At 38.4% G+C, this 16,159-nt stretch overlaps 1 protein-coding gene across 1 annotated transcript; it reads right to left on the bottom strand.

The window, feature by feature from the left end:
* Positions 1-4,697: 4,697 nt before the first annotated feature.
* Positions 4,698-14,680, bottom strand: eIF3b (eukaryotic translation initiation factor 3 subunit b). Its single transcript, XM_034974454.2, has 11 exons — positions 14,485-14,680; positions 13,956-14,271; positions 11,621-11,807; positions 11,023-11,249; positions 10,696-10,872; positions 9,463-9,827; positions 8,852-9,066; positions 8,276-8,394; positions 7,606-7,759; positions 6,501-6,609; positions 4,698-5,104 (listed from the first exon to the last, which is right to left on the bottom strand). Exons 1-11 carry the CDS (start codon positions 14,609-14,611, stop codon positions 5,010-5,012), a joined length of 2,091 nt encoding a protein of 696 aa, XP_034830345.1. The 5' UTR covers positions 14,612-14,680; the 3' UTR covers positions 4,698-5,009.
* Positions 14,681-16,159: the final 1,479 nt, after the last annotated feature.

Raw genomic sequence — 16,159 nt, 5'->3', positions numbered from 1 at the left:
TTTGACTCGCTCCAGCAATGCACGGGGCTGCAATGGCTTGTATAGTACGGTATAATAACATTGTAAATTGAAAAATTAAAAAGAGCAACCGCCGAGTTTCTTGCCGGTTCTTCTCGGTAGGAACGGCATTCCGAACCAGTGGTAAATTAAAACTACCTGACTATTCATAAGCACTTGATGAATAAAAAAACATTCTATTCTATTCTATTCTATCTAATAGTCCAACTTGGTGGCAACCAAGTGATTTTTTTACTGATTAATAACAAGCTAAATTTTTGACGAGACGTCCAAGTTTTGTTATGTGAAAATTCTCGATAGGGGTTTTACTACGCAGGTATAATAACACTTGTCGATTTGGTGGCGTGTCGAAATTGTCTGAATAACAGTAAGTTTTTTTTGAATATTGAGATAATTGGATAATAAACCTGGAAAAACAATTGTCCTACAAAATAGATGATATGACTGGAGTGTCTTCCACTCCTGCTGGAATATAAACAAATCACAGAAACCTTCTCGGAGAAAAGCGTATAAGCGACGCGATTTGCCCGACCCCGGGTAAGCTATTGCTATAAGGTGGGTTGTAATGTAAGTCAACTACGAAATGTAGTTTTTAGGGTTCCGTACCTCAAAAGGAAAAACGGAACCCTTATAGGATCACTTTGTTGTCTGTCTGTCTGGCAAGAAACCTAAGGGGTATCCCGTTGACCTAGAATAATGAAATTTGGCAGGTAGGTAGATCTTATAGCCAGCTATAAAGCTGGCTTTAGGGGAAAAATCTGAAAACTGTGAATTTGTGGTCACATCACACAAAAAAAAATTGTGGTCATAAACTAATAATTAGTATTTATAATTTTCGAACTAAGATAACTATATCAAGTGGGGTATCATATGAAAGGGCTTTACCTGTGCATTCTAAAACAGATTTTTGTTTATTTTTATGCATCATAGTTTATAAATTATCGTACAAATGTCAAAATACCGACGTACGACGACGACGGCGGACGTAGCCCGAGACGTTGGGTAGACCAAATAAAAGAGGCGGTCGACACACCTATCTGCAATGCAATCCACGCGGCGCGAAACAGAGGAAAATAGAAAAACATCGTAGCAAAGATTATATCAAAAGGGAGCCATGATCCTCAATATTGAAGGAGCGACGCAGGAAGAAGTCAAAATACCACTGTAATACGGAACTATCGGTGCGCGAACCTGTTTCGCACTTGTTTTTTTAAATCTGCCCGATGCCGATGCGTTTTGTTTTAATTTATATGTATGGCATCAGCCTATGAGGAAATAAATTGCAGGTTCCTCAAGTAAGACTGCGTCAAATCACCTGCAGTAGCATCACAGAATACCTATAGGTATTATAATACTGTACCTACCATTAGCACTGAGTCGTCACGCGAAAGCACAGCGACTAGCGAGATCGCGTGCACACGACTCGGTAGCGGCCACGCTAGGAAATGTCAAGGGTTGAAATATTTCGCCTTACCTTACAACTTCATTAGATAAAAAAACCGGCCAAGTGTGAGTTGGACGTAGGGTTGCGTATCATCGTAGCGTGCGCGGCCGAAAGTAATGTACCTACATCGGCCTTTAGAATGACATTTCGGCTTTGTAGAGCATTGTCTCTGTCACTCATACCTATATGACCATTCTCTAATCTGTGTAATTATATATGACGTTTTGCCGGTCTCAACGACAGGGACAATGCTCTCAAATCTGCTATCTCCTTCTAAAGGTCGATATACATTACTTTTAGCCGCGTACTGTGCAAGATTTACCTACACTGTACTTTATAAAAAACTGCATAGCGGCCATTTTGAAATTCGCCATCTTGGTTTTTTGTAATAATATTTTGTTGTTATTTGTTATAGCGGCAATAGAAAACACGCTATGTGAAAATTTCAATTCTCTATCTATAGCGGTTTATGAGTAACAACCCACTGACAGACAGAGAGACGAACGAACAGTGGAGGCTTAGTAATAAGCTCCTGTTGGCACCATTTGGGTACGGAACCCTAAAAACTAGCTGATCTGCCCAGTTTAGCTCAGGTGGAATTTCTCATACTCTTCAGTTTTATTAAATTGAAATTTAAAAAATCTCGAGTTACTAGAACTCAATGGTTTGAATTGTGCGTTGATATTGTATCAGTCTCTATATTTACGGCAGGCCGAGCACAATAAGCGCGACACATCTCGCGGCTTGGTCGATGGAAAAGAGTCGCATCGATGTGCTTGGGGCGCAGATAGAAATAAAGAAGCAAAATACGCAAGACAGTGGCGTGTGGAAGTCGCTACAAGAGACCTATGTCCAGTGGAGGTCTATCGGTTGATAATGATGCATGATTGCGTCAAATCGTGGACAGTAGCGTCGCGATTCGCCAGCAGTCACGCCATAGCAGTAAGCACAAAGATATCGCGTGCCGGCAAACGACACGACACGGTGTGGGCAACGACCACGTTAGATAATGTCAAGGGGTGAAATATTGCACCTTAGGAGCCCTCGTACAGTACGCGGCCGAAAGTAATGTATACCTATCGACCTTTAGTCCTTTGTCCCTGTCGTTGAGACCGACAAAACGTCACATAGGTACCTATGAGTGGCAGGGACAACGCTCTACAAAGCCGAAATGTCATTCTAAAGGCCGATGCACATTACTTTCGGCTGCGTACCTACTATACATATTGGTCAAATGTACTTAGGAAAATTCAAACTCAAAGCATTTATTCGAAATGGCTACCAATCATTGTATACACTTTTTGATTGTCAATAAAACTATTATTGAATTTGTAAGATAATGTAATGTAAAATAGGAACAAGGCTAGGTAAAGTTTGCCGCTTGTGGGCTTTTAATCGTTCTGGCGAATGGCGTGTCACACGTTACACGAGTCGACGTGCTTGAAGTCAAGCTCAAGGGTTAAAATTAAAACTTAAAATGTCAAAGGTTGATCACTTGAACCAATCTTTATAGGTTAGTTGATCGCATTACTACAAGACAAGAGGCGCATCTCGTGCATCGCTCTATATTTGTGTAAGTATAGGTAGTACGCGACAGGTCGAAATGCCAAACGGGGACGTAACACCCGGTAACCCGGTGCGGGCGAGCGCGGGTGACGTGGGGGCGTGCGGGGCGTCCCCTCGCCTCACACCCCAATTGCCTGCTACTCAGCTCTGCAAGGCTTTTTGCAAGAAGCGACTTTACCTTTTAATTCAGCTAAGAAAATATAGATCTTAAAAGTTCAACGATATTTAGCACGATTGTTTCCCATTTCGTACCAGCAGGCGTCGTTTTATGAACAAGTTAATGCAAAGAGTAATGTAGTGTTACGAGCGTCACGCGCGTGACAAAGTGTTAAAACGAAGCGTGCACTTTCACTTTCACAGCGGGACATGACGCCTTTCTCATAGCTCTATGACACGCCGTTTCATCTAATCTAATGGGCTTCCGAGATGGTCAAGCGGCTTGACGTCAAGCACGTAGTTTTGTGCTTGACCAAGCAAACAGCACTTTTTTCAAATCTCTAATCTCTGTCATTAAGAGCTGGCGCGCACCACGGTTAATTTCCGTACCCGCTTTTCGCAACAAAATCTGTGAACTACTACATAGAAGCGCGCGCACTTCGGAATTAATTCCGCACCGGATTTTGATAGATTTAAATTCTTTACGGATTTTAAAACGCACCGCAAGTTGCCGCAGCGTAGTGCGCGCTCTGTTATGGGATTACGCATTTCCTATTCTTACTGTGGATAGAATATTGGTTAGGACGTCCGCCTTCTAATCGGAGGTCGGGGGTTCGATCTCGGCACGCACCTATAACTTTTCCGAGTTATGTGCGTATTAAGTAATTAAATATCACTCATCGTGAGGAAACCTGCATAGTGCATGCCTGCGAGTTCTCCATGTTCTCAAAGGCGCGCATGGCCAGCGTGGTAGACTATGGCCAAAACCCTTGTCACTCTGAGAGGAGACCCGTGCTCTGTAGTGAGCCGGCGATGGGTTGACCATGATGATGATAGAATAGTCTAGCTAACTTACCTCGATTTCAAGATTCGGTCCATAGCTTACATTTTACTGAACCAATTTTGCTAAGACTATTTTTATTGCTCTCTATTAATCAATGAATTCAGAAGATTTTCTGTAATGCTCATTACTCAAATTGGGTATTTGACTACATCAAAAATAATTTCTCATTGATTATTAAAGAGATGGGTCTTTCAAAATACGTAAAATCCACGTCCTTTGTTAGTTTTACATGTAATAACCATTTTAAATTATCGATTAAACTAAAAAAACCGGCCATTGTGCAAGTCAGGCTCGGTGTAGTACGGAACCCTCATTGCGCGAGCCTGACTCGCACTTAGCCGGTTTTTCCTTTTGAGGTACGGAACCCTAAAAAGTACGTCATAATTATGTGACGTATCATTCCAGTATATCATAGAATATCGCGTACTCAGTGCGCATTATGACGTTTGATAAAAAGGTTAGTTGTCAAATACCATTCTAACCAATCTATCACATTCACTATCATGTAATTTTAAGGTTATACTCCAAAAACCCCAGTTTAATCCAGTCCATTTTATTTTGTACAGATAACTTAAATAAAAAATAACATACAGTAACTATTTTGTAATATATATCAAAAATATAACAAAATATCAAAAAGCTATAAATACAGGTATTAAAAGGCCAGTGTCCATTTGAAACGTATCAATTTAATATGATTTCTATAAACATTACCTATTGAATAATAATTACTAAGCCAAAATTTTGCACTGCACATATTGGAAAAAAGTTTTTTATATATATTTTGTGACTATAATATTGGGGAGTATTGATACAAAAAGGATTTTTTATATGCAGTCTGTTTATTTAAAAAGTTGATGATTCTTTACGTTGGTGTTCTTTTAGAGTTTAACCGGTTTGAAGCGGTTGGAACCAGTATAAACCAGTTTTCGCGGAGGTCGGAGTTCGGGTCCGACCTCTAAACGTGTGGAAGTATGGCGACTACTCGATGACCGTTTGTTCCTCTTTGATAAAGAATTCTACAACTTCTTCCACTGCACCCGACCCGTCGGTGTCGAGACCGTCCGTGTCTACATCTGTAACAAAAACAAATAACCATTAAATACTTGAAGTACATAATTTTAAATGTAACATTAATTATTTGGTAGTTAACAATAACATCAAACAATAAATAAATTACAAGAGTTAAAGAGGCTGGTAAAAATGCCCCAAAAGTTTAAATTCTAATGGCTTTATTTTAAAAAAACCAGTCACGTGCGAATCAGACTCGCAGACCGAGGCGAGAGTTACGTACTATAGAAGAAGAAAAACAGTAAGAATCACTTTTGATAACGAACCGCAAAACTAACTTTTTTTGAGGTTTACTGTTATAATTATTTCAGATTTTTCGATTGGTAAACTTAAGAGATAAGTGCTTATAACTATTATGCATAAAATATATGTATAAAAATCTGTTTTAGAATGTACAGGTAAAGCCTTTTCATATGATACCCCACTTTGGCACCCTTCCGGTATGAGACCCTAAAAAGGAACTGTTAGGGCTTAGCCAATAATAATTAAAAAAACCAAAATAGCGAATTTCAAACCGGCGGCGCGCGGCCAAGCAAATAAAAAAATTTAAAAGTAGTGTTTATATCTTGTACGATGAGACGGAACCCTTTGTCTGTGAGTCTGACTCGCACTTGACCGGTTTATTTTATTTAGAGTTTTTGAAAATAATGGGGCTAACTCCTTTGTACACAATCTCTAAACTAAACTAAAATATCACGTCTAAATCTATTGCTATCCCTTTCATAATGTTGCTTGCTGAAAAGGATAGCACTAGATTTAGACCTGTTAATTTAGTTTAGTTTAGAGATTGTGTACAAGAGAATCGGCCCCAATGTGTACCTACAATTATAATATGGGTACCTTCAAATTAAGAGTGAATAGGCATCTTCTAGACAAGCGCGCTCCATCTTAGGCTGCATCATCACTTGCCACCAGGTCTGATTGCAGCCAAGCGCTAGTCTATGAATTAAAAAAAACCGGCCAAGCGCGAGTCAGGCTCGCGCAATGAGGGTTCCGTACTACAGTCGTATTTTTTCGACATTTTGCACGATAATTCAAAAACTATGATGCATAAAAATAAATAAAAATCTGTTTTAGAATACACAGGTGAAGACCTTTCATATGATACGCCACTTGATATAGTCACTCACTTCGAAAGTTGAAAATACTAATTATTAGTTCATGACCACAATTTAATTTTTTTTTGTGTGATCTAACCCTAAATTCACGGTTTTCAGATTTTTCCCCAAATGTCAGCTATAAGATCTACCTACCTGCCAAATTTCATGATTCTAGGTCAACGGGAAGTGCCCTGTAGGTTTCTTGACAGACAGACAGACAGACAGACATACAGACAACAAAGTGATCCTATAAGGGTTCCGTTTTTCCTTTTGAGGTGCGGAACCCAAAAAAAGTACTTACAATTCCTCAGCTCAAGACGGCGAGGCTTCTGCTCGGCCCACTCTAGCGACTTCATCTCGCGATACTCCACGTGCTTCTTCATCTGCTCCGTGCGCTTCGCCACCAGCTCCTGTGAATATCATGTTAAAACTGTGTTAGCATAATATCAATAAAATTAACACAACGTTAAAATTATATTTATTCAATTAACAAGAAAGAAAGAAAGAAAAGACGTTTATTTATACAAATTGTGCCACACATCACAACTTAAAGCTAAGAGCTGGTTATTCCGGCGCTTCTTCCACCTGAGAACAAGCAAAAGAAGCGCCAGAACAAACTGTCATATTGTGTGGCACAACCCGAAAAAAGGGTCCCAGCTCAGCATTATGCTGTATGCCTTGTTGCACAAGAACATACAGCGCTGATTTTCAGCTGGTACCCTGAACCGGGTGACGCCACGGAATCATAAACTAATGATAACTAAACATAACTAATAAAACACACGGAAACATTTAAAAAAAAACACTAACTAACAACTATACTTATTACTGACTATACTAACACAAGACATCACCATGTTAAAACTTCATCAATAAAATTAACATGACGTGGAAACTTTTTTTTTTTTTAATACAATAAAACTTAAAGCTAGCCTTATCTAATTACTATATAAATCATGACCGCGTGGAATGGTGCCAAGAATACTGGCTGCATTTGTGGAAACTATGTTTAAATGATTAACAAAATCGCTTTAAATCGAAGCCAAGCCTAATCATATCCATAAACTAGGAACAACAAAACCATTAAGAGCAGTTACGCACTCATCCGATCCGAGTCCGGGAAAATACGTTGCGAAGTAGTATTTGTATGGTAGCTTATGACATATGACGTAGATTTTATTTACAAATGCAACAACAGCCTATCAAAAAGTGTAATTTATTACCTAATTTGAATAAACTTTTTGACTTTTTTATTTTATTATTATATTATACTTATTTATTATTACCGTATTTTCACGGATTCGGATCGGATGAGTACATGATCGCTCTTAGTATGACATGTTTTTAACTTTCTGATATTTTTAACAAGAGATGGTCATGTTAACATAAGAGTTGCAACACATTACCTTGCTGGCCTTGTTGCTGCGCATGCGATCCTTGGATTCGAACTGCGAGTAGTACTTCTTGAGGTTCTTCTTGATTTCCTTCTGTTGCTTCTCAGACAGCAGTGTGGGCGGACGAGGTCTCCACAGGAACTGAGCGAAGCCCTCTTTCATTACTCTGTGGAATTATTCGTCGTTATTCTAGCGTTTAAGCTATCGTGACTGATGTCACAGCGGGCCGTGCGGGCCGCGACTGTGAAAAAGGACCCTGGATGGGTTCGAAACTAGTCGGGCTAACGTCGACTAAATACGTGAGTAAAGCCGGTTTTCTCCTACATCTATTTGTAGTTAATATGGAAGTGTTCCTGGGGTCCTATTGTAAAGTAGCGATATTTATATAGGAAACTATGGGGTGTTCCCCACAGTTTCCTTTCGTAAAATAAGAAAACAACAAATTGTTTATGGTTCTGACATTACCTAGTATTATCCTAAAGTTATTCTTTTTTCTACCAACAAAGTTGTTCACATATGGAATAAATTGCCTAAGAATGTGGTAATGTCAAGTTCTGTTAACCAGTTCAAGAAAAGATCAGACAAACATTTGGAAACCTCAAAGCACTTCTGATATAGACGCATCAGCGAAAGCTGCTTAGTCTATCAAAAATAATAATAATAATATCAATAATATAGTCACCTTCTTAGGATCTTGCCCTGGAACGACCAGAGGTAGTATCCGCAGTCCATTTTGCATTTCAGAGACGAGACGCCGGTAACTACGTAGCGACCGGTCGGATCCCACTCTATGCCAGACATCTGAAGACATGGAAAAATAATTTTGTATATATAAAAGCATCAATCATATCCGCACCAATTAGTGCGGAGCTTTTACGGATGCGGATTGATATCTGCAACAAGTAACGATTTTTAAAAAAAGTGCGCAGGGGCAGAGTGGCGCGTGCCTCGCGCGTTTAATTTAAATAAATTAAATCGATTTTCATTTACTTATGTACTTAAAATTGAAAATCCTGAGCGGATGTCAAATTTTTGCATTCTGGTCTGGACTGGACTGAACTGGTCTGCTCCGGTTAAGTCCGGTCAAATTACTTTCAACGAAAAATGCGTAGAAGGTTTGCTTGCGATGGATTACGGATGGCTCACGGTATTTTAAACGCTAAAACACACTTTCGCATATATTATACACAATATATTTATACCATAATAATCACTACCCATAATATGGGTACTGATTATTATTTTAATTTTTACTAACCTGATAATGATCAGACACATTCATAATAGTGAAATCATTAGTGTCCAGGAACTCCAAAGCACCACCAGTTAGTCCAAGGTTAGCGAGCACTATAAACTGTCCCATGGGCGACCAGAACAGATGGTTGAATGGTGTTCTTTCAAACTTCTTCAGCAGAGTCGGAGCTTGGCCAGTGTTGACTTGGTAGAAGCTTATACATATATTTGCTGCATCACCTGTTAAAAGCCAGTTACATAATACCTACTCAGAAAACACTTTTTCTAGGCTACTTTTTCTCAAATCGGAAAATCAAAGGTTGTCACAGATTTTTTAAACATAAACTGGCACGGACAAAGTCGCGGGCACTATATTTTAGTACTAGCTGATGCCAGCGACTTCGTCCGTGTGGAATTAGGTTTTTCAAAAATCCCGTGGGAACTTTTTGAATTTCCAGTATAAAAATTAGCCTATGTCACTCTTCAGGTCTTTATGTATACTCATGCAAAAAATCACGTCAATTCGTTGCACCATTGCGACGTGATTGAAGGACAAACCAACAAGCCAACAAACAAATACACTTTCGCATTTATAATAAGGGTACCGATTCATTAAATATCAATCAATAAGCACACCATGGATAATAGCGAATTTCGATCCTATAGGTTCCCACGCGAATGCCTGGATTGGCTCCTTGATTTCTACGGAATCCACAGGAATCTCCTTTTCCCTCATATGGAATATTTCAAAGTTGTAGTACATTCCTGAGTATTTGATTTCGTTTTTGTCTTTTTTCACTTTCGAGTAGCGATCTACTTTGACGCAAAGGTAGTCTCCACTCTTTTGCCAGTGAATTTTGCAGTCGGCTACGGAGAAGAGATTTTTAGAGCGTATTTCTGTGCGGTTAGGGAGCTCTAACAACGTCACTCTTGCTGGTACATCTTTGTCTTCTGCTACCCAGTATGCTAGAATGTTGTCGGATGGTGACCAGCAGAAATCTCTGGAATAGATAATATTAAGTTAATTGAAGTAAGTTTAATGGAAGAGAAATAAGTTTAATGGAAAAGTGAAGTAAGTTTAACGGTTACATAAAAGCTACAAGAATATAGCACAGTAGGTCGATTTCGTAAAACCTGCCTCAATCATTATTACAATCTCAATTGTTGTGATTGGTTGAATTTGTGAGATTCTTTTTGCAACAATGCATTGTAGCCAAAATAGTGAGCAAGCGTCAACCAATCAGACGTGGTTACGATCGTGTCATTGCAGCTGTCATTCTACCGCAATCGAGCAGCCAATTAATGTATAATGTGCTGAGACTGCAGTGAATATCGAAACTGTGCATTTGCATAGCCTATAGCAAATTAACTATACATAGGTACACTCGCTAACCTACAAATAGAAGTAAGTTGATCGTTACGTTTGTGGCAAGTACTGTACTGGTATATAATGGAATCTTAAATTGTAGGTTAGAATATTAAATTAAGAATCTAACCTAACCATTTCAACAAAAATATTGTACAAATAAAAGTGTTATAAAACATAAAATAAGGTTTAAATATAGGATCTCAAAGTGTGCATTGCATGATTGCATATATTAATAACTAGCTGCCCTGGCTGGCGGACTTCGTTCCGCCTAACAGTCGATTCAATTTTTTTTTTTAAATACTCCGTAAGAACCATCCTCGTACTTCAAGGAATATTATAAAAAAAGAATTAGCGAAATCGGTTCAGCGGTTCTCGAGATTTGTGATTAGCAACACATTTAGTGATTCATTTTTATATTATAGATATTGATAATGTTTGGATGTCTAACTCTATTGATTATTCTTTAATGTGAAATTAATATTGAGATGTTAAGTACTTACCTAATACCAGGTATTTTAATAGACTTCTTATCTAAAAGGCCAAAGCTGGGCGTCTCATACACTGAGAGCACATCTTGGCCGAGTCTGGCAAAGAATCTGTCGTCTTTGCTCCAGCGGAAAATCGGCCAAGTCACATACTCGTCCGGAGGTGGGAAACTACGCTTTTCCTGACCTGTCCTGTTAGAGAAATAGAATTTAAAAAAATGATGACGCGTAAAATTTAACTCCTCACCTCCTTAGAAATCAAGGTTACTACGGGAAAATCTAAATCCACACGGACAAAGTTGCAGGCATTATTTAGTAAATTATAAGAATATAGGAACTTACCTAATATCCCAAATAATGAGTTTCTTATCGTCCCCTCGATCCCCACTTGGTGAGAAGGTCACAATATAGTTCTCGCACGGTGAGAAGGATATGAACCTTGCCTCAGGGTGGAAGAACTTTTGGAACTGACTGAACTTGGGGCCGGCCCACAGTGCCACTCCTCGCCAGTGGAACGTGGCTAGGTATGTGCCCAGGGGAGACCAGACTGCGTACGTCTCAGTCCAGTTCTGTAAGTAAAAAAGTACAAGTATAGATAGTGTATAAGACATCAGCATACTATTTGGGGGTTTGATCCCAGGCACACATTATAACTTTTTAGTTTTTAGTTATATGCATTTTCAGAAATTAAATCACTTTCAAAGGTCTGCCATTCACACTCAGCCAGCATGGTGGACTGTGGCCAAAATCTTTCTTATTCTGAGAGCAATCTATTTCTCCCAAAATCCCGTCAATATTTTGCAAGATTAATCTCAAACAGACTGACTGACACGGCTCAGGCGCCAAGAGTTCAGACCCACACATCTCTTACAACATATGTTCAAACCTATGTGGAAGAAAATCAGCCTAAAATCTATAAAAACACATATTTAATACATACTGGTCTCTCCTGGAGAACAATGGGTTCAGGCAGGGCATTCTGCCACACTTGGAGAGCCACCCCAGTTCCAATACCAACAAGGAACTGGTCGTATGCATCCGGGTCCATCAGATACCATTGCAGGTCTGACTGCACCTTGAACGGCTGAGGCGCTGGGGGCTCCCATTCTTTAGGGATATCTGAATATCTGAAAATTGTTGTAAGTATTAGTAAAAAAAGTAAAGCTAAGTGAAACTTGGAATTTTGTCAACTACAATAGATGAAACACCAGTTTTAATTTGTAACTAGCTTATGCTCACAACTTCGTCCGCGTGGACTACACAAATTTCAAACCCCTATGTCCCTCCCTTAGGGGTTTAATTTTCAAAATTCCTTTCCTAGCGGATGCCTACGTCATAATAGCTATCTGCATGCCAAATTTCAGCCTGATCCGTCCAGTAGGTTGAGCTTTGCATTGATAGATCAGTCAGTCAGTCACCTTTTCGTTTTATATGTTTAGATATTAGACGGGATAAACCTTGATGTTTGTTCTACTCTGTGGATGGCTTTACAGGGTAGCTATACTATGTGGTGATGTGATTCCAGACGCTCTGGTAACACTTAGAAGAAAGAGCAGATAGTTGATTGTGCTTGATTGTAAATCATTTAAATAAGTGAACTATTAAATAAACCTATTAAAGTATATCAGAGTGGTTTAACATTTAATAGTACAAACAACCAGCGGGGTGATTCTCTAACTCAGTGATCAACAACGATAGCCACTGAGCTTATTTGACATTTATTTTTAATCTATTGAATGTTTTCTACAACAAAATATTGTAATATCTCTCGTGAAGCAGCAATGTGGACCAGCTAATGTAAAATGAGTTCATTTAGTGTGGAACACTGAGTGAATCACCCCACTGGTTAGACTCCAGTGCAAGCATGGGAAGGTGAAGGGGAAAGCGAGAAGGCCATTGCTGTAAAGTGACTATACACGCTGAAATTTTGATGGCTGTTTTCCCGAAGCGAAATGATTTTGTCGTGGTATTACAATTGATTTATAAATATAAAAAAATTTTGAGTCAAAAATGTAAAATTTACAATCGAGAAAAACAAGTCTAATGAGACCTCGAACCAATAGTGATACCGCGTGCGTGCAGGCTAGTTTATGTCGTATAACTACGCGCGAGAGCCTATTTTGCTCTTAACTTTTTCACTTTATTGGCAGCAAGGTTCGAGTGGATGTACCTACCTGCTATTCGCGTTACTATTGTTTCTCACACTTTCGAGTTGTCGATTTTTTTTTTAATTATTTCAAAACAAAAACATTTTTATTTTTTAAGTTTAACTCAAAATTTCGATAGTACTACTGAGGGCACATCGTTCTGCCGCGGGAAGACAGCCACTAAAATTTCACCGTGTATAATAAGATACATATGGCCTATAGGTGTTCTATTTAAACAGAAGTTATCATGACAAGTGCAGGTGAACAGTGACCGTGGGTTGTAGAGGGTGAACAGAGGCCATAATAATATGATCTCGAGCTTCAACTCAATTGGCATCATAATTTCCTTCGAAAGTAATTATATCACCTACAACAAATAATACACATACACACACACGCACCCACACAAACACACACACATACACACCTTAACACACGCACACACGCACTCGCATACATGCACACCACTATCACTTGTAATAGACACCGGTATAACATGTCCAACCTTAGCGCACCAAATTGTAATAACATTTATTCAAGTTTTTAGAAATGGAGAAGGCAACCCACTGTAATACAGTGTTTATTAGTGCAGGGGTTGCCCATTCATACGTCTACTAGACCTAGGTCTACATAATTATTACTTGTTTTTTATCTGTATTTTATATGTAATTTAATATGTAATAATATCCAATAAATTTAATTTAGTTTTAGAACTGGTTTTACACGTTAATCTTGATTGTGAGACAATCAAAGCTGGAAAATCAACTTATTTTGATCACAAAAAATCATTAAAGTTTATCTAGTTCTCAATTTAGTTAATGAAGTAGACACAAATAAAATTTTATTTCAAGTACACCTAAATAATGAAGCTTTACAGTTACCACCCATAGTTTGAAATATTATGTCAGTCTTCAGTCTACACTTAAAGAGTCCCCGCATACTAAGCAACCAATCCATTCTATCCATAGATAGTATTCAAATTGACTGCCACGGTTAAGCTAGGTAGCTTGTTGTTGTAGTGCACAGAAACTCAAGTTATACTTATAGTGGTTGGAAATTCAGAATAAAACTATAAACAGAACCTGGCAAATTACTAAATTCTTTAGAAAATATAAGAAACATACTTACTTCTTAAAATCAGTAAAAAGATTCACTAAAAATGTGTGCTGCTTATCTAATTTACAATTATTAGTGGCGGCGACCGCCTCCGCGGCGTTCTGTGGATTGTTGTACTCCAAGAATATGTATCCCGTTGTCACACCAGTTTCCGTGGTAGGATAATACTCGTTGACTATCTTCCCAAACTTGCTGAAGATCTTGGTTATGACACTCTGGAGTTTTTCGAGACGCTCAGGCCCAACCTGTGGGCACCCATCAACGACGACCACATTCTCGTAGCCGTCAGATTCTTTTGGCTTCGATTCTAAAACGTCCGCCAACAATTCTGCAAGTGCAACGTCAAATTGAGGTTAGGAACTTTACGCAAGCAATTTTTACCTATCACCAACATAAATCACTCAAATTAATAATTCAAACTGTTTAATACACAGCACTTTTAGTTATTAAGGCCGTAAAACACAAAAACCACGAGAAAAACGCTTAATAATTCATAGGTGACGCATATGGCCGGGGCAACCTCAACACTTTGGAAACCCACCCTCGTCGGGGATATCGTCCACAAATCCTTCCGGATCATCGAAATTTGGCTCCTCGTCAAAATTCTGCTCCTCATTATCACTTTGGGGTGTTGGATTCACTTTCTCATCGCCTTTTTTCTTAGCCATTTCGACGTTATATTGTGTGGTACCGGAAGACACGCCATTAGTGAACTAAATCCATAGACTAGAACAGCGACGTTAAGCCTTCTGCCTTCGTCAAGTGAAAGCCATAGACAATTTTACAACTTTTCGAGCAACTTTCATTTCCCGTTCGGATATTTCGACAGTAATAAAACCCAAAGAGTATTATAATATACAGGGAAATAAAATCGTTTGAAAATATACAGGCTTGTATTGTTGCATGTAATGCAACAATCAGCCTGTATATTTTCACACATAATGGAAGCTGGCCTCTCCATTTAAGTAAGTATTCAGCCTGATTCAGCCATATGTCATTTGAGTTTAATCTGTGAAATGATTAATACAAGACCACAAACCAACAACAAAAGACTAGAAGCCAGATTTTACAAGCTGTTTATAAAAACAAATTTAAATTTATCTATGCACAAAAACTTTGGCGGCAATTTCGAATTCAGAATTATTATTGTAAAAATGCTATGCGCCGAAAATATTTTTTAAAACTTTAATTATTATAGAAATTATTACTTTACTCATTAATTTTTCATTGTATTATAATCTGTAAAGCTCGCCGAGCAACATACAAATTCCATCTTTCTATTACAACTATAATTATGTATTTTGAGTTATGTATTACAAATTGAAATTACCTACAATCTAAATTACTTATCGTCTGTTTCTGTTATAAACAAAATAGGTATAAACTGTAGTTTTGCTAAATTCGTGCCAACCCAATGAGAATAAATCCAATCCACAATAGATTGATGGCCTACCTAGTATGAGTGTTTGCGGGTCACTGAACATGAAAATTGAGGCCGCGCGCAAGCCGCATACTGTTGATGGGTTATTACCTTATAACTGGTAATATGCGAACATGTGAATATGCAATTTGCCATATCAGCATAGGTAGGTACAACCTCGGATATAACAAACGTAGAGACACGTACAGAAATTTCAAACGTAAATATGGGGGTACAATATAAAAATAAGTAATAGGACTAGGTATATCAACTGGCTGTTGCAATTCGTCTACGATTCGTCCGATTGAGGTTAGGTATCCAATAAAAAACCTGTAGGAATCTGCTTTCCTAGGTATGCGGTGATTTCACTGAAGGAGGAGGAACGGTTGAAATTTGGCATGCAGATAGCTCTTATGACGTAGGCATCCGCTAAGAAAGGATTTTTGAAAATTTAACCCCTAAAGGGGGTGAAAAAGGGGTTTGATATTTGTGTAGTCCACGCGGACGAAGTCACGACCATAAGCTAGTATTAATTAAATAATTGCAATGTTTCGATGCCGCGTGACTCGGTAACGAAGTAGGTACTACTTAGCTAGACTAAGCTCTGTTACTTTAGAAATGTCCAAATGTATACTACGTAAACAAATTAGCTCATGAGTAGATAATATTACGTACCTTTAGTGTAGACTTTCTAAGCGATTAAAGTATTCAAACAACAACGTGATAATAATATGACCTCGTTGGCTTTCTTCGAGATTATAGAAAGTGGGGCGCCATACATAAGCTCATTGTTTAA

The sequence above is a fragment of the Maniola hyperantus genome, chromosome 13, assembly GCF_902806685.2.
Source record: "Maniola hyperantus chromosome 13, iAphHyp1.2, whole genome shotgun sequence".
Taxonomy (NCBI): Eukaryota; Metazoa; Arthropoda; class Insecta; order Lepidoptera; family Nymphalidae; genus Maniola; species Maniola hyperantus.
The sequence above is the reverse complement of the archived record's forward strand: the minus strand, read 5'-3'. Positions and strand labels throughout refer to the sequence as shown.